This window comes from Gossypium hirsutum, chromosome A13, assembly GCF_007990345.1.
Source record: "Gossypium hirsutum isolate 1008001.06 chromosome A13, Gossypium_hirsutum_v2.1, whole genome shotgun sequence".
Taxonomy (NCBI): Eukaryota; Viridiplantae; Streptophyta; class Magnoliopsida; order Malvales; family Malvaceae; genus Gossypium; species Gossypium hirsutum.
Genome location: NC_053436.1, coordinates 107,578,271 through 107,599,256, shown reverse-complemented (window position 1 = coordinate 107,599,256; position 20,986 = coordinate 107,578,271). Strand labels below are relative to the sequence as shown.

General features: G+C 36.6%; 1 protein-coding gene across 1 annotated transcript; it reads left to right on the top strand.

Moving 5' to 3' along the window:
* Positions 1–11,937: 11,937 nt before the first annotated feature.
* On the top strand, positions 11,938–15,526 carry LOC107943437 (calcium-dependent protein kinase 34). The gene is made up of 8 exons (XM_016877194.2): positions 11,938–12,787; positions 12,862–13,005; positions 13,631–13,783; positions 13,899–14,014; positions 14,127–14,294; positions 14,672–14,799; positions 14,915–15,014; positions 15,105–15,526. The coding sequence occupies exons 1-8, from the start codon at positions 12,088–12,090 to the stop codon at positions 15,210–15,212; spliced, it is 1,617 nt and encodes a 538-aa protein (XP_016732683.1). The 5' UTR covers positions 11,938–12,087; the 3' UTR covers positions 15,213–15,526.
* The last annotated feature ends 5,460 nt before the right edge of the window (positions 15,527–20,986 follow it).

The following is a 20,986-nucleotide window of genomic DNA, read 5'->3' as shown; positions in this document are numbered from 1 at the left end:
ACGGGGAACTGTATCAGAAGTTATTTGATGCACAATAGTATCTCCATTTTATCTCGAGCCCATGCAACCTCCATATCCCAAATGGTATGACACGAATGCCCAATGTGAATACCATGCAGGGATACCAGGACACTCAATTGAGAACTGCACTGGGTTTAAAAAGGCGGTGGAAAGGTTCATTAAGATGGGGATTGTGAAGTTTGACAACCCATTAGGACCCAACGTAGCAGCGAATCCGTTACCCAGCCATGCTGATAAAGGGGTAAACGCAATAATCGAAGGTGAGAAAAAGAGAATCAAAACCGACATTGCAGAGATAAAAACCCCATTGAGTTGGGTCTGGAGACAAATGATAGAAGGAGGTCTCATCAAACAAGATTCAAAAGAAAGGCCCGAAGGAACGAAGACGTACTGCGGTTTCATGCTGAAGAAGACCATGACATTCAAAACTGCACTGAATTCAAGGCCATGGTGCAAAATCTGATGAACAACAAAGAGCTAGAATTTTATGAAGAGATCAAAGGACTTGAAAATGGAGAAGTTTATGCCTCGGAGGAGGGGCCTACGGGAAAGGCCCCAAATCACCCAGTGGTGATTATTTCAAGGCCAACGAGTACAGGATCTGGAATACAACTGGCGCCAAGGGTCATAATCCAAAAACCTGTAGCCTTTCCTTACAATGATAGCAAAAGGTTCCTTGGAATTACGACTGCAATGTGATGATCACGGGAGAGGAGAACCCGATAAATGCTTCAGAAGAGGGTAATGACGTAGGTTCTATACGCGTAGTGGAAAACGTTACGACCTGGGAAATACAAAAAGGGAGCCTATAAAAGGAAAAGCCTTGGCGGTTGAACAAGATAAAACGAAGACGACCGGAATTGAACCGCATATTAACACACCGGTGACTGAAAATGAGGCTAGAGAATTCCTAAAATTCTTGAGCATAGCGAGTATAGCGTGGTGGAACAATTGCATAAGCAACCCGCTCGCATCTCAGTGCTCGAGTTACTTCTAAGTTCAGAGATACATCGTAATGCGTTGGTAAAAGTGCTAAATGAGACTTATGTCGCTAAAGATATCTCAGTGAACAAATTGGATCGCCTGGTTAACAATATAAATGCCGATAACTTCATCTTCTTCAACGATGATGAGATCCCGCCAGGTGGTATGGGATCTACCAAGGCCTTGCACATCACTGCCCGTTGCAAGGGTGTATACTACCGGCGGTACTCGTAGACAATGGATCGGCCCTGAATGTTTTACCCCTGTCCACATTAAACAGGCTACCTGTGGATAGTTCTCACATGAAATCATGCCAAAATATAGGAGAGCATTTGATGGCACTGAGAGAAAAGTGATGGGGAGAATCGAGATACCTCTATTGATTGGTCCAAATACATACGAGGTGGAATTTTTGGTAATGGATATTAAACCATCTTACAATTGCCTATTGGGGAGGCCTTGGATCCATTCTGCAGGAGCTGTACCATCGTCACTTCACCAAAAGTTAAAATTGGTGATAGAGGGTCGATTGGTGACTATAGGTGCAGAAGAAGACATCATTGCATCAGTCACCGATGATATGCCATACATAGAGGCTGATAGTGAAGCGATAGAATGTTCATTCCGATCATTGGAATTCGTAAATGCCACATTTGTCATCGAGATGAGCAAAATCCCAGAGCCTAAGATATCCAAAGCTACGTCAATGAGCTTACACTAACGATGGGAAGGGAGCATTGCCTGGAAGAGGATTGGGAAAATACCTCCAGGGAAGGGTCGGAGTACCGATCCTAGTTAACAAACAGGACCGTTATGGTTTGGGATATAAGCCTAATGCGAGGGAAAGGAGGAAGGAGATGGAGAAAAAGCAAGAAAGAGAAGAGCACATTTGGGCGGGATAGAAGCAAGTGGGGACCGATAACCTTTCCTCATATATCTAAGACTTTTGTTTCAGGGGAATTGTCCACCCTGAAGAGAAGGATGAGGTTACAGAAGGAAGGATTGAGAGGTTGGACATCAATGCCATATCCGCGGAAGAAAGGGTGGAAAGGAATTTATCGGGCATTCGTCCTTACGAACCTGGAAGTGTTTGAATAACTGGACTGCAGAAGAGATCCCTGTAACATTTAGAACTAATTAGAGTAATATTCAGAACACTTGTTGCCCTAAGCCTGGGGGTGATAAGAATCTTTTGTAAAAGGCACATGTCCAAAAGCTAATTTCAGTGAAAACTTATCATTCAGTTTCATCTTGAGCAAATATTCTTTCATTCTTTTCATCCCTTTATAATCATACTATGCATACAAGTATTCTTAGATTCTTTTATTTGGGCCTCCATTTGTTCCAATAACAGGTCTTCAGATATCAACGAGATGAGCGACCTGTTACTAATTCAGAGTCTCTATTTGAGCAAGACATGAGTATAGATAATCCTCAAGATTTTGAGGTGACCAAGACAGCGTTTTATCTCCGGATTTGTTAAGAATGATGGAAGAAGAAGAAAAACAAATTCTACCCTATAAGGAATCAGTAGAAGTTGTGATCTTAGAAGAGGGCAGAGAGGTAAAAGTTGGCGCTTGCATTGCCAAGGAAACAAGGCGAGACCTTGTTGAGTTGCTTCAAGAGTTTAAAGATGTCTTCGCATGGTCCTACCAAGATATGCCAGGTTTAAGTACTGATATCGTGGTGCACCGATTGCCTATAAAGGAAGAATGCAAACCAGTCCAACAAAAGCTTCGAAGGATGAGGCCTGATGTCTTGCTAAAAATAAAGGAAGAAGTCAAGAAGCAATTTGATGCTGGTTTCTTACAGGTGGTCAAGTACTCAGAATGGGTAGCCAATATAGTCCCTGTTCCTAAGAAAGATGGGAAGGTGCGAATGTGTGTGGACTACAGAGACTTGAACAAAGCCAGCCCAAAAGATAATTTCCCACTGCCTCATATCGATACCTTGGTAGACAACACGGCCGGATACTCACTGTTCTCTTTCATGGATGGTTTCTCCGGGTACAACCAAATTAAGATGCTTTCTGAAGACAGGGAGAAGACCACATTCATAACGATGTGGGGACGTTTTGTTATAAAGTGATGCCTTTTGGATTGAAAAATGCGGGAGCAACGTATCAGAGAGCCATGGTAGCATTATTCCATGATATGATGCATAAAGAGATAGAAGTTTATGTTGATGACATGATCGCAAAATCCAGAACAGAAAGGGAACACGTGCAAGTTCTGAGAAAACTGTTTCTGAGGTTAAGGAAGTTCCAGCTAAAACTTAACCCAGCCAAGTGTACTTTCGGGGCTAGATCAGGAAAATTGCTAGGATTCTTAGTTAGCGAAAAGGGAATTGAAATTGACCCAGACAAAGTTAAGGCCATACAAGAATTACCTCCGCCAAGTACTCAAAAAGAAGTTCGGGGTTTCCTAGGAAGACTAAATTACATCGCTCGATTCATTTCACAATTAACTGAGAAATGTGACCCCATATTCCGTCTTCTTAGGAAACACAATCCAGGTGTATGGGATGAGGAGTGCCAGGAAACTTTCGAAAGAGTTAAACATTACTTGTCCAACGCCCCAGTACTGATGCCACCTTGCCCTGACAAACCACTGATACTATACTTGGCAGTATTTGAGAATTCCATGGGGTGCGTGCTCGGCCAACATGATGAGTCAGGACGAAAAGAAAGAGCGATCTATTATCTCAGTAAGAAGTTCACTGAATGCGAAACGAGATATTCGCCAATTGAAAAATTATGTTGCGCATTGGTTTGGACTACTCGGAGATTGAGACAATACATGTTGTACCATACGACTTGGTTAATCTCAAAGTTAGATCCTCTGAAATACATGATGGAGTCAACTGCTCTAAACGGAAAGATGGCCCGATGGCAAATTCTACTATCTGAATTTGACATAACCTATGTGAATCAAAAGGCTGTAAAAGGGAGCGCGATAGCAGATTTTCTAGCAAGTAGAGCCCTGGACGATTATGAGCCTTTGAACTTTGACTTCCCAAATGAGGATCTGATGTATGTGGCAACTACTGAAGCGAGCACACAAGAAGGCAATACTTGGAAATTAAATTTTGACGGAGCCTCAAATGCCATGGGCAACGGGATTGGGGCAGTCTTGGTATCTCCAAACGGTAATCATTATCCTTTCACCAGTAAACTAGATTTTGATTGCACAAATAACATGGCGGAATATGAAGCATGTATCATGGGAATCCGCGCGGCTATGGAACGCAAAATCAAGGTACTTGAGGTATATGGGGATTCGGCATTGGTAATTTATCAGCTCAAAGGCGAATGGGAAACAAGAGACCCTAAATTGATTAGTTACCGAAGGATAGTCCTAGAATTGATTGAGGAGTTTGACGACATCACTTTTTGTTATCTCCCACGAGACGAGAATCAGATGGCCGACGCTTTAGCTACATTGGCTTCCATGATCAAAGTAAATAGACCAGAGGATGTGAAGCCTATCCAAATGAGCATTTATGATGCTCCAGCCCACTGTTGTAATATTGACGAGGAAGAAGAAAAGGACGACAACCCTTGGTATCAGGACATATTGCGATACGTGAAAAATTGTGAATACCCAAACCAAGCAACTGAGAATGACAAGAGAATGTTGAGGAGGCTGGCCAGTGGTTACGTCTTAGATGGAGAAATCCTGTACAAAAGAGGAAAAGATCAGGTGCTGTTAAGATGTGTAGACGCTGTGGAGGCCAAGCAGATCTTGGAAGAAGTCCATGATGGTATTTGTGGAACACACGCTAACGGTTCACAATGGCCAGACAGATCATGAGATTTGGATATTATTGGTCTACCATGGAAGGAGACTGCATCAAGTATGCTAAGAAGTGCCATAAATGCCAGATTTACGGAGACAAAATTCATGTGCCTCCATCACCTCTTCACGTCATGACTTCCCCATGGCCTTTCTCCATGTGGGGCATGGACGTCATTGGGCCGATATCGCCAAAGGCTTCAAACGGACATCGTTTCATTTTTGTAGTGATTGACTACTTTACTAAGTGGGTAGAGGCTACTTCTTACGCCAACGTCACAAAGACAGCTGTCAGCAAGTTTTTAAAGAAGGAAATCATATGTCGGTATGGAATGCCTGAAAGGATCATATCAGACAACGCATTAAATTTGAATAATAGCACGATAGCAGAGGTTTGTAATCAATTCAAGATCAAGCACCACAACTCATCGCCATATCGTCCGAAGATGAATGGTGCGGTGGAGGCAGCCAATAAAAATATCAAAAAGATTGTGGGGAAAATGACTGAGACCTATAGAGATTGGCACGAGAAGTTGCCATTCGCCCTCTATGCTTATCGAACGTCCGTCAGGACTTCTACCGGGGCAACACCATTCTCTTTGGTTTATGGAATGGAGGCAGTGCTACCAATTGAGGTTGAAATTCCCTCTCTCCGAGTTTTTTCAGAACTAAAGTTAGACGAAGCAGAATGGGTCCAAGCCCGATATGATCAGCTGAACTTGATTGAAGAAAGGAGGTTAAGAGCTATCCGTCATGGTCAAATGTACCAGAAACGAATGATGCGAGCTTACAATAAGAAAGTTCGTCCTAGAAACTTCCATGAAGGGGACTTGGTACTGAAGAAGATCCTTCCCATACAAAAGGACTTCAGAGGAAAGTGGATGCCAAACTGGGAGGGACCTTATGTAGTAAAAAAGGCCTTTTCAGGAGGGGCATTAATTTTAACTGGGATGGATGGCAAAAGCTTGCCCAATCCTGTGAATTCGGATTCAGTGAAGAGGTACTTTGCCTAAAAAAAAAAAAAAGGGAGAGGCCAAGGCGAAAACCCGCAAAGGGCACCTTGAGACCAAAGGGGCTTTGAATTGAAAACCCAGGAATGGGCAATTCAAATTTTCGATCAAAGATGAGGCATAGAGTAGTTTTGTCTTCTCCGAATTAACAAGAAGGAGAGATGCTACATCTTGGGGCATCAACAAAGTCTTTTAGGACTTCTAAACACAGAGTTTGTGCAGAGAAGCTCATGCTGCGATATCTGGGGCATCTTTTTTTATCTTATTTACATCTTAGCAAAATTTGCTATTTGTTCATTTAAAGCTCTGCTCTCAATAAAGTTCCATCTTATTCATTGTGATAATCTTTTTCATCTTATTCATCTCGTATCTCAGCAAAATTTGCTATCTTGATTTGTTTGTTTAGAGATTTGCTCTCAACAAAATTTCATTTTGTCCATTTTGATAATCTTTTTCAAGCATTTTTCATTGAAATAACGATTAATGGACTGACAATACACATGCAGAAGGAGTTCTGCATATTACTCTGAAAGTTTCTAAATAATACGAGGACCTGAAACAGGACTATTGTTTAGAACTAACCAAACCTAAGGGTTGGAAACATTTGAGAAATGATAGTCTAAATAGCGTCTATTTCTTTAGGTTTTCTGTCAAAGGTACTGGCTGAACAAGAAGGCATCAGTGATGGAACCTTGATGAACAATGAGGAATGACAACCTAAGCATTAAAAATGGACCATTCTCATGACATTCTACAAATATCATTCATACACATCTAGTTAGGAGCATTTGATCCACTCTGATCATGTCATCCTAAACACTAGACGTAAATAGGTCCTATCTTCCTATATTGTAGGAAGTGATCAAGATGCAATCTTGTCTTCCATATGGTGGCGAAGTAGATCAGAAAGCAGATTTGTCTTCATGTATGCGTGAAGTAGATCCTATCTTCCTATATTGGTAGGAAGTGGATCGAAGATGCAGATCTTGTCTTCCCATATTGGTGGCGAAGTAGATCGAGAAAGCAGATCTTGTCTTCATGTATTGGCGTGAAGTAGATCGAAGGTAGCAGATCCTATCTTCCTATATTGGTAGGAAGTGGATCGAAGATGCAGATCTTGTCTTCCCATATTGGTGGCGAAGTAGATCGAAGAAAGCAGATCTTGTCTTCATGTATTGGCGTGAAGTAGATCGAAGGTAGCAGATCCTATCTTCCTATATTGGTAGGAAGTGGATCGAAGATGCAGATCTTGTCTTCCCATATTGGTGGCGAAGTAGATCGCAGAAAGCAGATCTTGTCTTCATGTATTGGCGTGAAGTAGATCGAAGGTAGCAGATCCTATCTTCCTATATTGGTAGGAAGTGGATCGAAGATGCAGATCTTGTCTTCCCATATTGGTGGCAAGTAGATCGCAGAAAGCAGATCTTGTCTTCATGTATTGGCGTGAAGTAGATCGAAGATAGCAGGTCCTGTCTTCCTATATTGGTAGGAAGTGGATCGACGATGCAGATCTTGTCTTCCCATACTGGTGGCGAAGTAGATCGAAGAAAGCAGATCTTATCTTCATGTATTGGCGTGAAGTAGATCGAAGATTGTAGATCTTGCCTTCCTGTAGTTGGCAGCGAAGCAGATCGAAGATGGCAGATTTACCTCCTGACTACAGTGGAGTACATGAAGCGATAACTTATCTCCTGTATTGCAGGAATAGATGAAGATCAAGATGGCAGATTTTACCTCCCTGACTACAGTGGAGTACATTGAAGCCGATAACTCTATCTCCCTGCATTTGACAGTGGAATAGATTGAAGATCAAAGATGGCAGATTTTACCTCCCTGTGACTACAGTGGAGTACATTGAAGCTGATAACTCTATCTCCCTGCATTTGACAGTGAATAGATCGGAGATTACAGTCTTATCTCCCTAAGCAGTAGCGGAGCAGACGAAACCACAGTCTTATCTCCCTAAATAGTAGTGGAGCAGACTAAAAACACAAATCTCATCCCCATGGAATCGTAGCAGAGTAGATTGAAGCTACAAGGCGTATCTGAAGTTGCAGTAGAGCAGATCGAAGAATCATAAGACGCAGTGGACTAGAATGAGGTTACTTGAAGAAAGGAAGCACCAAAAGAAGTCAAAACTCGACGAGCCCGGGCAAAATTGGCCTTTCTTAGTCTTTGCTCTGTTCTCGTTACACGATAACAAGCAAAGAGGGGCAGCTGTAAGGCCCAATTTTATGCCCAGGCCCGAATATTAAAACAATATAAACAACAGTCCAATTACAAAGGAAAATAACAAGCCCAATGTAGCCCATGGCCCGAAACAAAAATTAAAACCCAGCCCAGACAGCATTAACATTTTCGGCAGAAAGATGCCCCCAAACCCTAGCGCCGCATGCCTCGCGTGGCCTCCTCGTCTGCCACGCCCAGCTCTCCATGCCACCATGTCGGCCACCTGCTCCTCTGTACCACCATGCCTCTGTCACCTCCATTGTGCCCATCCCATGCAAAGAGACAGAACATAAAACAGGATGAAAATGGGTTATAAAACCCGAATCAAAATTGTATCAGGGGGTTTTTTTTTTGTTTGTTTTCGGGTATTTTAGAAAACAGAAGCTAGAACTTTAAAAAAAAACATAGATCTCAGTACTGAGATAGCAAGCATTCGGGAAAAAGGAAAGGCAAACGAAAAGGTTATCTTTTTTTCATACATTTTCTTTCGATTTCTACAAACATATCTATACCTTTTTATTAATATAAACCTAAGATCTATACATTTTAAGGCCAAGAATAAATAACAAAAAAAATATAAAAAAAATTTACCTTCGCGGTGGCCGGCGCCGGCGCCGGCGAGCCTCCGGTGGCCGTCCGGTGACCCCCCCTTGGCCGGAAATCGCTCCGAGCTCCCCTCTCCTCTCTCCCTTTTCTTTTTTTTTCCTTTCAGCTCTACAAATGTTTTTTTTGAAATTTTTTGACTTTTATAGGGGGTCAAAACGCACCGTTTTGGACCCCCAGTTTAAACAAATAAAACGACGTCGTTTTGAACGCGGGTCGGGTCGACCCGACCCGCACCAGGGAGGATCCGCGTGTTTTTCTTTGGAAGGGCTAATTGCACTTTTAGCCCTTCCGCTTTTTCGGGAGTTTACAATCAAGCTTTTCTTTATTTTTAATCTGGCTCCATGGTTTCGCCCCGAATTCATTCTGGTCCCCCATGCTGCGCAGCGTTTTAATACTTGGGTTTATTGCGCTTTTGACCCTCCAAGTTGCACGCGCGTTACAATTAAGTCCCTTTTCTTTGTTTTCATTTTAAATTGGCCCTACAACTTTGTTTTTAATTCGATTTTAATCCTTTTTTCGTTTATTTTTGTATCTTTATCAAATATCCTTATTATTTTTATATTATTAGTATTATTAGTATTACTATTATTATAATTATGTACTAGTGTATATTTTTATTACGTATGTGTATACACATATATTTTTTTGTATTTAATATTTTTCATTTCACTTTATTTTAATATTTTATTAATTTTATGTACGTTTCTTTTATATTCCAATGTTATTATTATTATTATTATTATTATTAGTTTATGCTTTGTTATATATTTATATATTTATAATATGTATATATACGTACTTATACATACTTAAATATATTTTTCACATTTCATAATTCTTATATACTTACATATATTTATGCATATTTTACATCATATACATACTTATATATTTTATACTCTTAAAAATGCTTTTCGTATATTTCACATATTTTATAATTCACATACATATATTTTATATAATCACGATTTGTAAATATATAAATACACATTTACATTTTTTATAATATTACCGATTTTACATATATGTACATACTTATCTATGTTTTCATATTCTGTAATTTATATATTTCTTATTTTATGGCTTTAAATTATACATGCATATATATATATATTTTTACATAATTGTATTTATTGTCATCATTGTTATTTGGTGTATGTTTATTTATCCATGTACACTAGTGCTTTTTCTAAAATGTTAGTTCTATTTATTTAGTTGTATGCTTTGTTTATGTAATCGCCTCGTCATTTCATTTTGCCTATTGCATTGTTGTTACTCATTTTACTTTGCTCACCTTGTTGTATTCGTTATTGTTTTTCAAGCATCGACACTAAACACCAAAAGGAAAATTTTTCTAAATAAGGCAATATTTCGCGTTTGGAAACTCGAGAAAACGTGCCCTAACGTGCTGGGTTTCGATTTCTCGTTTGACTAAATAGCCAAATATCCTCTTAAAGCTTCAAAGTTGGTTTCATTAAACTATAAGGTGATCTTGGTTTCGATGGTTAGAGTATCGTGTCCTAACGTGCTGGATGTGATATTCCTTCGGAACAAGAGAATCTTATGTTTCAATTCACGATATCAGATTTTCTTTTAAGGATCGCATTTTTTAAAACTCTTCAAATTTTCAATTTTCGACACTAAGACACTAATTAATCAACTAGGTACCAATTTTGGGCGTATCGAGGGTGCTAATCCTTCCTCGTGCGTAACCGGCTCCCGAACTCATTTTCTGAATTTCGTAGACCAAAATCGTTGTTTTAATAAAATTAAATCATTTATTAAAAACAACCACTTTTTGAGGTGACCCGATCACACCTCGTCAAAAAGGATTGGTGGCGACTCCCGTTTTCATTCTTTTTAAATCCAAGTCGACCCGTTTTCATTCAAAAATGGTGTCAACACTTTAATCGATATGATTAATTTACCTTGAACTCGTATTTGTGAAATCAAGACAACACATGTTAACGAGATACCAATTTGGGCGTCGCGAGGGTGCTAATACCTCCTCGCGCGTAACCGACTCCCGAACCCTAATTTCTCTGGATTTTCACGCAGACCTAAAACTACCTTTTTAGAAAAAAATAAAGTTTCTAAAAAGGAGAATTTGTAGTGTCCGATCACACCTAGGAAAAGGATCGGTGGCGACTCCCTCTTTTTTAAATCGAACTTCAGTTTCCAAACTTTTTCACTAGATCGCCACAATAGCGACCCCCAAACCAAAATTTACGTCGCTACATAAACATTACACAATCAGTGAGTAACATTTGTTTTTATTTTACTTTACGTGCAAAAATCATATGAGGACAATCATATAAAGTATATAAATGTAATTCATGATTTTGTTTTATTAATTAATCTATTTGAAAAAATTACAAGTATACATAAACTGAAATACTACACTAAGGGAACAAGATCCAACATCAGGTACATTCACCAATAGAATTATGTATAGAGAAAATTGTATTAGCAAGACGATAGCCAACTCTTAAGGCTGGTTCTCCATTGCTTTTGCAGTTGAAAAGTGTTCTTAGAAGAAAAAAATGCTTTTGAAAAGTACAGTAGAAATGTGCTATGAAAAATGTATTTGTTAATCTTTAGTGCTCTCCATTGTTGCCAAAATTTATTGTTGAAAGTTAAAATATTATTTTTAGACATGATAGTAGAAAGTAAAAAATTAATTAAGTTGTATGATATTTAAAAATTTAATATAATGATATATGAAATATAAATTTCAAATACGTTTTAAGTAATTAACATAAATTATTTGTAAATTTGATGATAATAAAATATTTTTTAAAAATTAAATATAATAAATAATATTTAAATAATTATATATAATTATATATACAATATAAATTAATCTAATTTTTTATATACCTTTTAAATAGTTAACATAAATAAGGGTATTTTGATAATTTTCACTTTTAAACACAAAAACCAAAAGTAAATATGCCTAAATCCCAACTTTGTGTTCGGGTGGAAATGCAATTTTAACTGAAAAACCAATTATTCTTTATTATTGCTATGGTGAAACGACATTTTTGACCCAAAAGTACTTTTCTACCGTAACGGAGAATACACCCTACAATAGCTCCGTCATTAATAGAAGTCACAGATCATAGGATGAGAAATATGTTTTTTGTTTTTGTTTTTCTCAATATTTGTCCTAAAAATCCTCAGGACCTTGTCCATAAAACATGTTGGATTTTCAAACATAGTCAAAAATCCTAAAATCCCTCACTATCAATACCATAAAAAATTTGTACACCCCAAATCAAGCTGGTGTATTCCTAAATTTCACAAACTATTTTTTCTTATTTTTACTTTGTTTTCCTTTCAACCCCAATCAAAATTTCAATAATTCTTTATCTTGTTTAAGTTTAATCCCTTCCCTCATCACCCTTTCTTTTGTCTCGAGTGCTTCATCTCCCCCACCATACATGGGGAATTGTTGCTCTCGAGGCAACCCCGAAAGTCTGACAAACGAATTAGGCGTCGCCTCCCCCGAAAACAATGGTAACGTTAGCATTTGTTCCCGTAACGAAAGTTTCTCGAAAGCCTCACCGACACAACCGCCGGCTTCACCATCAGAGGAAGCTTCTCCTAAGCCTACTCCCAAGCCTAACCCAATTGGAACCGTGTTATGCCGTCCTATGGAAGATGTGAGAAACACTTACACCATTGGAAAAGAATTGGGTAGGGGACAATTTGGGGTTACCTATTTGTGTACCCATAAGGTAACTGGCGAGCAATTCGCGTGCAAGACGATAGCCAAAAGGAAACTCGTTAACAAAGAAGATATCGAGGATGTTCGTAGAGAAGTTCAAATCATGCACCATTTGACGGGACAACCTAATGTCGTGGAACTCAAAGGAGCTTACGAAGACAAACATTCGGTACATTTGGTGATGGAACTATGTGCTGGCGGTGAACTTTTCGATAGGATCATTGCTAAAGGCCATTACAGTGAACGTGCGGCCGCTTCTTTGCTTAGAATCATTGTTCAAATCGTCCATACTTGCCATTCCATGGGGGTTTTCCATAGGGACCTCAAGCCTGAAAATTTCTTGTTGTTGAACAAAGAGGAAAATTCACCACTCAAAGCTACGGATTTTGGTCTATCACTCTTTTACAAGCCAGGTAAAAACATAATCTTATTAAAATTTTCATTGGGGTCGATTTCGGTTTCTTTTAACTTGGTGCCTTCCGAACAGGTGATGTATTTAAGGACATTGTTGGTAGCGCATATTATATTGCACCAGAAGTATTGAAGAGGAAATATGGACCAGAAGCTGATATATGGAGTATTGGTGTTATGTTGTATATTCTTCTATGTGGTTTTCCTCCCTTTTGGGCAGGTAACTAATTATATATATATATATATATATACTAGAGTATGGCACATTTATGATATGAGTGAAAAAAATTCATGGCGAAGCTAGAAGGGTTTGCAGTGGCCTTGCCCTTCCCTAAAAATAGGTAGAATTACTTTAGAACCACTTTAGAAATTGTAATAATATAATAGTATAATGGTAAATTTTCATTTTGGCACCCTCAAATATTTATAATTTACTTCTAGCCCCATAAGAAAAATTTATGCCCTACACCCCTAAAAATATTTTAAAAAGATACAAAAACCCTCGTAATAATGTAACTTACTTTGTATAGAATAAATGTATTTTAGTCTTTTTTAAGTTGAGTTAGTGCTCGATTGAATCGTGACACCAATTCAGTTAGAGATTTAACTTATAGTGTAGAAAACACCTTCATAATAATGTAATTTACTTAGTATATAAAAGGGTATTTTAGTCATTTCCAATTTGAATTTATGCCCGATTAACTTATGACACCAACTCAGTTAGGGACATAATATATAAATAGAAAACACTTAAATTAACTTGATGCTCGATTGACTCGTGACACTAACTCAATTGATGCCGATTATTTTGAACCCTGAAAACTAAGACAATTATTTTATGATAGAATCCGAAAATGGAATCTTCAGTGCAATTTTACGTGGGGAAATCGATTTCGAAAGTGATCCATGGCCTGCAATTTCACCTCAAGCAAAGGATCTTGTTACCAAAATGTTAAACTTGGATCCCAAGCAAAGGTTAACAGCACAACAAGTTCTAAGTAAGTATATGCCCTTTTTTAACCTAATTATCTAGTAACCGAACATAATATCGACTGTGATAAATACGATGCAATCGAAAAAATCTGACAGAGTAAATGTATGGCCACCCAACAGATCATCCATGGATTAAAGAGGATGGTGAAGCACCTGATATTCCTCTTGACAATGCAGTCTTAGCCAGGCTCAAACAGTTCAAAGCAATGAACAATTTCAAGAAAGTTGCTTTAAGGGTAAAATTAATTAAAACCCCTCATTGAAAACACACCCCATTGGTTAAAAGGTTAAGATAGGTTCATATTATTGTATGAAACCATGAAATTGTTCTTGTTGTTGTTGTTGCAGGTCATTGCAGGATGTTTATCGGAGGAAGAAATCCAGGGGTTGAAGGAGATGTTCAAGACCATAGATTCCGATAACAGCGGCACGATAACGCTCGAAGAATTGAAGCAAGGGCTTGCGAAGCAAGGAACGAAGCTAACTGAATATGAAGTTAAACAATTAATGGAAGCAGTAAGTTCTGTTTCCAAGGATTCAATAGTGCAACTTTATATGGTAGCGGAGTTTTGGGCTTACATAAAATTTTTAAAATTTTCAGGGGTCTAAGTAAAGATTTCAAAAATTTAAGGAGTTTAATAAGAATTTCCAAACGGACTTGGGCTTAATTAAAAATGTTACAATTTTGAGAGGATTAATGAGAATTTTCAAAAATTTGAGGGTCTAATTAAAATTTTTAAAACTATTTGAAGGTTTATTTAGAATTTTTAAAAATTTTGAAGGGACCTAGTTAGAATTTTCAAATATTTGAGCGACCAAGCCCCTTCTAACTATATATATGGTGTTTTTCTTTTCCTAACTCCTTCATTCTTTTTTGTTTATTATAACAAAAGGCGGATGCGGACAGCAACGGAACTATAGATTACGAAGAGTTCATCACGGCCACCATGCATATGAACCGAATGGATCGGGAAGAACATTTGTACCGTGCCTTCCAACACTTCGATAAAGACAACAGCGGGTAACGATAGTAATAACAATTAGGAACTAAACAACGATCGAAACACAATGATACGATCACTGTTTTATGATCTATTGATCGCAATACTTAATGCTATCGATATGTTTACATTTAGGTACATCACGATAGAAGAGCTAGAACAAGCTATCCGTGAATATGGCATGCACGATGGCAAAGACATCAAGGAAATCATTTCTGAAGTCGACAACGACAATGTAAGCAATACACATACATGCATACATATTCCATTTTCTTAATAGAGAAAGGTTTAACTTACATAAAAAAAATTCGTGAATTATTTGCAGGATGGAAAGATAAACTATGATGAATTTGTGGCAATGATGAGGAGAGGAAACCCTGAAGCGAACCCGAAGAAGCGGCGCGATGATGTAATGTTCGACAATTCGGATTAGGGACGAAAATCACTATGAACATTCATTTGGGTAGGGCTTACAATGGAAATGGAATGGATTTGGATGTGAAAATATGCATGCATAAATTTGTACGATACAAATGGAAAACTGGGAGAGGATTTGGTTAATGAGAAGATGGCTAAAGGGAAAAGAAGGGGAAAGAAATAACTTTTTATGGTAACTTAAGGATTGTGAAATTTGATTGGTTTACTTTATTAACATTTTGCAATTGTGTAAAAAAAAAACCATTGCTTATATTAATGGTTAGAAGATTTAGCTTTTATCCATACTTTTATAAATTCTCAATTTACAAATTGAATTTCTCTTGTTTCTCTTGTTAGAACGGTTAAAACAAGATCTAATATAAAACTTAACAAATCAGGATCTATCATGTCAGACCATCAAGAATAAATCAAGAACAAAACTAGATGCGGAAGCATACTTGAATCCATCAATTTCTTGAAATCTTCGAATCTTATTGTTTTGGTCTTCCAAATTAGCACACAAGTAATTCAGAAAAGGTGGCTCTCTCTTCTCTAAAGAGGGATATTAGAAAAGTTACGTATGTATAATTTGTGGATCATAACCTTAATATATAACTTTTGCACATTAACCCTAATTTCTAATCAATCCATCATCAATTAGAAATTAGTTATTAGAGTGTCTATACATATTTGACCCATACTTCATTTAATAACTAAAGCCTAATAAACCTTAACCAAATTAGATCACTTTAAATTTGGGTTAATCTTTTATGATAGTAAATAATAACATCTAATTACTATTATTATATATGTGATGCCTATATTTTTCAACAATCTCTCACTTGGACCACATATATATTAATTACTCTGTTATCACACGTCATTATATAACCTTATGAGCTCAAAATTTTACTATCATATCCAAAAGGTATCCCGAACAATCTCGTCCATGAATTATGTCAACATAGAACCAATGTGACTTTCGTTACATATATCGTAACTACCCTAAGTTCTTATAAAGCTGCTCTCACTCCGATGTGAACGGCTTTACATTATGCAAACTACCCTGAGTTCGTTTGTTGTTTGTTTTCTATCTAGGATATTTTAGTTGTCGATTGTTCTAATGGTCCATGTGAGAATGAGGGGAGCTAGGTTAGGTGTATTCGGCAAGCCTAATGGCTTGGGTTTAGTTTCTCTTGTAACACTCCAAACCCGGTCTAGACGTTACGACCGAATCTTGAGGAATTACATCAACTTGTTTTAAATTCCAAATTTTGAACTAGAAATGTGTGTTTTTCAAAAAAACGTTAATTTTAACAAATCTCTTGCAATTTTTCAGAAAAATATGCGTAGGTCTTATTTACTTAACAAAAGAAAGTTAATTTGTTACTTATTTTCGCAAGGAAGTTTCAAAGTCGTTAATTGTGAAGCACGGCTTCAAAATGTGAAAACGAATACTTTTGCAATTTATCAAAAGCATACTCTAGTAGAAAACCCAAAAAAAACGTCCAAAATATTTAAACAGTCCAAAAGTTTAGAGTTAAATTTAAAAACATAAACTGTCTCATTTATTAACTGAGAATCCAATCCGAACTCCCGCACGCCGCCCAGTCTTAAGTTTGCTGATTAACTGAGAAGATAAAAACATATTCCACATTTGATATCTAAGTTGGTTCACATATATAAACATATTCCATACTTGATATCTAACTAATGTGGAACTAAGCTTTCCATTTTCCTCAACATAATTCACAAGTGGCTTACTTTGAGTATCAATTTCTCATTCATCACTCAACCATTTTGAGCATATGATATATCGTTGTAAAGATTTCATAGAGGAGAATATAGAATCATAGTTTTATGATTCAAATCTCCACATTTACTAATCGAGAATATGCCTCAAAGCTTCCAAAAAATCCATTTTTTCCAACAGTAGCTAACCTCAAAACGCACTTCAAATACAACACTAACTAAATTTTACTGAAAATGGGTCCACACAGCTTGGCACACGGTCAAGAACAATGTCGTGTGCTCACGGCCTGACACACGACCGTGTGACATCGACAGTAGGTTTTTCGGCTTCGCGTCGTTCATTGATTTTTCGGGAATATTGTTACACACCTGACGTTTCTGGAAAACAACGATACGACACACTTTTAGACCCTAAAACCAGCATTCAAATGAACTAATTAGCATCAATACACCAAAATTCAATCATTAAATTGGCCACAAGCATTAAACATTCGACCTTAACACCAAGAACCAGCCCCTTCGAGGCATTCGATTACTTACCCAACAAAACAGCAACTCCTAAGGCTCACTAAACGTCGAAGGAAAGCTCATCTCAAGATTTTCACCTAAATAGATCCAAAATTAGTTAAACCGAAAATCCCACAATCAACCCGCATACTTCGCATAATAACACTTAAGGAAAATAAACAGGGGAAACTTACAATGGGTCGAAGCAAAAACAGAATGGGTCGACGACAAAGGACAACTCCAAGTCAAAATGGCGCAACAAAGATGAGCAAGGAAGATGATCAAACCAAAATAGAAAATCACCGCGGAAGAGGGAGGAAATTTTGCAGTAATTGAATGGAAAATTGAAAAAGAACAATAGGAAGAATTTGGCAGTAACAAGGAAACTAACTGAAAAGAAAGACGGGAAGTAGGAGAAGTGGACGACAGTTTTCGAGAGATATTCAAAATAATAGATAAGCTAGACATTCAAAGTCAAAGGTCGGAACAAAATTAATAAAAATTCAAGGGAAAAGATTCAATCGCAAGACCTTAGGCACACATAACTAACACTTAGCCACTTAACTAGTACAAATTACGTAACTAATTTTACACTTTCAAAATTAAAAATTTTAGAGCATTACATCTCTCTTGTTTTCTCCTCTTATTTTGGTGTTTCGGTCAATGAAATTCTTGTTTTCTGTCGAAAATTAAATATAATAAATATGAGTTAAACTTGGGCCAAAAACTTTCTTTCAAAGCCTAGTCCAAATAGAAAACAGACTTAAAACTTTGCTCAACCCATTTTCCAAGTCTTATATTTTTTATCTCATTTTATTCAGATGCTCTTATATTTCATACGAATATGAGTTGGGACAGATAACTCGACTCTTGAACAAGTCTAAACAGAATCTAATTATATTCAAAACCAATAACAAATCAAACACAATTCACATATAAAATTTTGAACCATAGTAATACCAAGATATTTTCACAACCAAGCATACCCAACATATTTCCATTAAAACTCAATCCTAGTTCAAGCATAATAGATTAGTTGTTTTTAGAAAAACATACAAATCATACATACATACATACATACATACAACATACTACATACATCATACTACATACATACAGCTTTTCAAATTAAAAACATAACCAAATTGATTATATCAAACAAAGGCTTGAAACTTTCCTTTTGTAAAAATAAAAAATAAAATCAGATTATAAAATTTTATTAATGAAAAACAATTGGTCATATAACTAAATAGATTTTATTTTTCCAATTCAATCTTATATAAAATAGAATAAAAACTGTAAAACTGAATGTCGATAATGGCAATTATAGAACGATGCAAAGCAAAAGGAAGAAAATAAATTACATGGAAGCCCTTCGGGAAAAAATCTATGGGCAAAGAAGAAAAAAAACTCACTAATGTTGGAAATTGAATGATACAGAGAAGTTTCGAACTACATCTATTTAAAAGTTGAAAAACCTTTTCTAATCAAAGTAAAAGTAGAGGAGTTTGGCCCTCGACCTTAAACCCTCGACAAATCCCCTAATTTTACCACTGTATTATTATTTACACAATTTGGGTCACACAACTCTAACATAAACTAATTTTGAACAATCTAAAAATACCCACAATTTTCATTTTTTTTCCCAAACAATAGCCCAAAAATACAACAATAGATTTATATTCTTAATGGTATTAAGAGGTTAATAAATTAATTTTTTTATTGGTTTTATTAAAAACAGTAACTTAATTTAGGCATCCCCTCCACAGATAATTATATTGTTTAATTACCATCAATTTATAACTGAAAATGTTCTAATTTTATTTTTAATTTAACTGGGTTTCAAACCTTCAATTCTTGGTTAATTAATTATCATCTTTGGTAATTTTAATCCTTGCTCCTACAATCCATGTCCAACCCAACAGAGGTAATAAACCTCTAAATCTTTTCTATTTTTTTTATTTTAGTTTTAATTTATTTTTCTGCATTTATTATAATTAATCCAGAATTGTTTAATTTTTTAAAAAAAAATGGTGTTTTTTTAATTGGCAATTGATAACACAGCTCTAGTTTTTTAAGAATTTTAACCTATTCATTAATCGAATTTTAAGGTGTTTCCGATGGCAGAACATGACATTAAGTTTTGGGGTCTAATTAATTTTTTTTAATATTTAGAGTTCAATGAGATTTTTTTAAAAAGAAGGGGTTTAACTAATTTTTTTAAAATTGATGAGAATTTTCAAAAAAAATTAAAGGATTTGATTAAAATTTTCAAACCTTTATAAGGTTTAATTAGAATTTCCAATAATTTTGTTAGCTTAAGTAAATTTTGAAAGGTTTCAAAACCATTTTTCGCCCCCTCTTGCTTTCTTATCTATAGTTACTTAGCTAAAAAGTTGGCCAAACTGCATTTCGATCCTTCCAAAATTTTAAATTTTAATTTGATCCCTAATTTCCGAGTTCGTTTCAGAACCGGCAGAAGGATGAATGGATAACAATTCCAGAATTCGGAGGGTGGGACGTAACCCTCCAGGATCTACCAACTATTCCATGGAGTTCTCACAAGCTCGAGCCAACAGGAAGAAGCGAAAGGCTGATGTTTGGCATAGTCTTGGAAACGAACTCGATTTAACTGCAGATTCATTCCGACAAGACACCCAAGATTCTGTCTTTGTAAGATTTTTCTTTGCATTTTCATCTATCTATTCACCTACATATCAACACTTTTTAATTCATGCTTGATGATATGTTCTTTGCTCAAAAAGTTGGTATGAATTCAATTGATTTTTAGCTTATTTAATCAGGGTCAAATACAATTTTAATTTTTAGGTCAATTTGTATAATTAATCCCTATAATTTGTGCAAAATACATATTTAGTCCTTGTGAAAAGAGGAGAGAAAAATTTAGGCTAGGGTCTTTTTTTAACTTTATTCAATTTATAAACCAGCGAAGTATAAAGACTAAATTCACAAGTTGAGTAAAATATTGGACTAATTATAAAATTTAACCTAATTTTATGATTGACTTCAAGTTCAATTATTTCTACTCGGAGTAGAGGTGTCCATGGGCCGGGTCGGGCCCAGAAAAATTTTGACCTGTGCCCGGCCCGGCCCGAAATATGGGCCTGAAATTTTGTCCAGGCCCGGCCTGGGAAAAAAATTCCTAAGCCTGAGCCCGACCTGGCCCGGCCCATTTTTTAATAAACACCAAAAAATTTATTTTAAAAATAAAAAATAAAAAGTATATATTTATTATATTCGGGCCGGGCCGGGCCGAGGCCAAAAAGTGGTGACCGAGGCCCGGCCCGTTTTCTGAACGGGCCTCGTTTTTTGCCCAAACCCATATTTCGGGCCTATATTTTTACCCGACCCTCCCATATTCCGGGCGGGCCGTCGGCATGGATACCTCTATACTCGAGTATGAATTAATTTTTCAGTATTAATTAAAAATAAAATATATTAAAAAACACAATTAAGCTTAATAATTACTTGAGTCAAACATTAAGATAATTAAATTCGACTCAATATCAG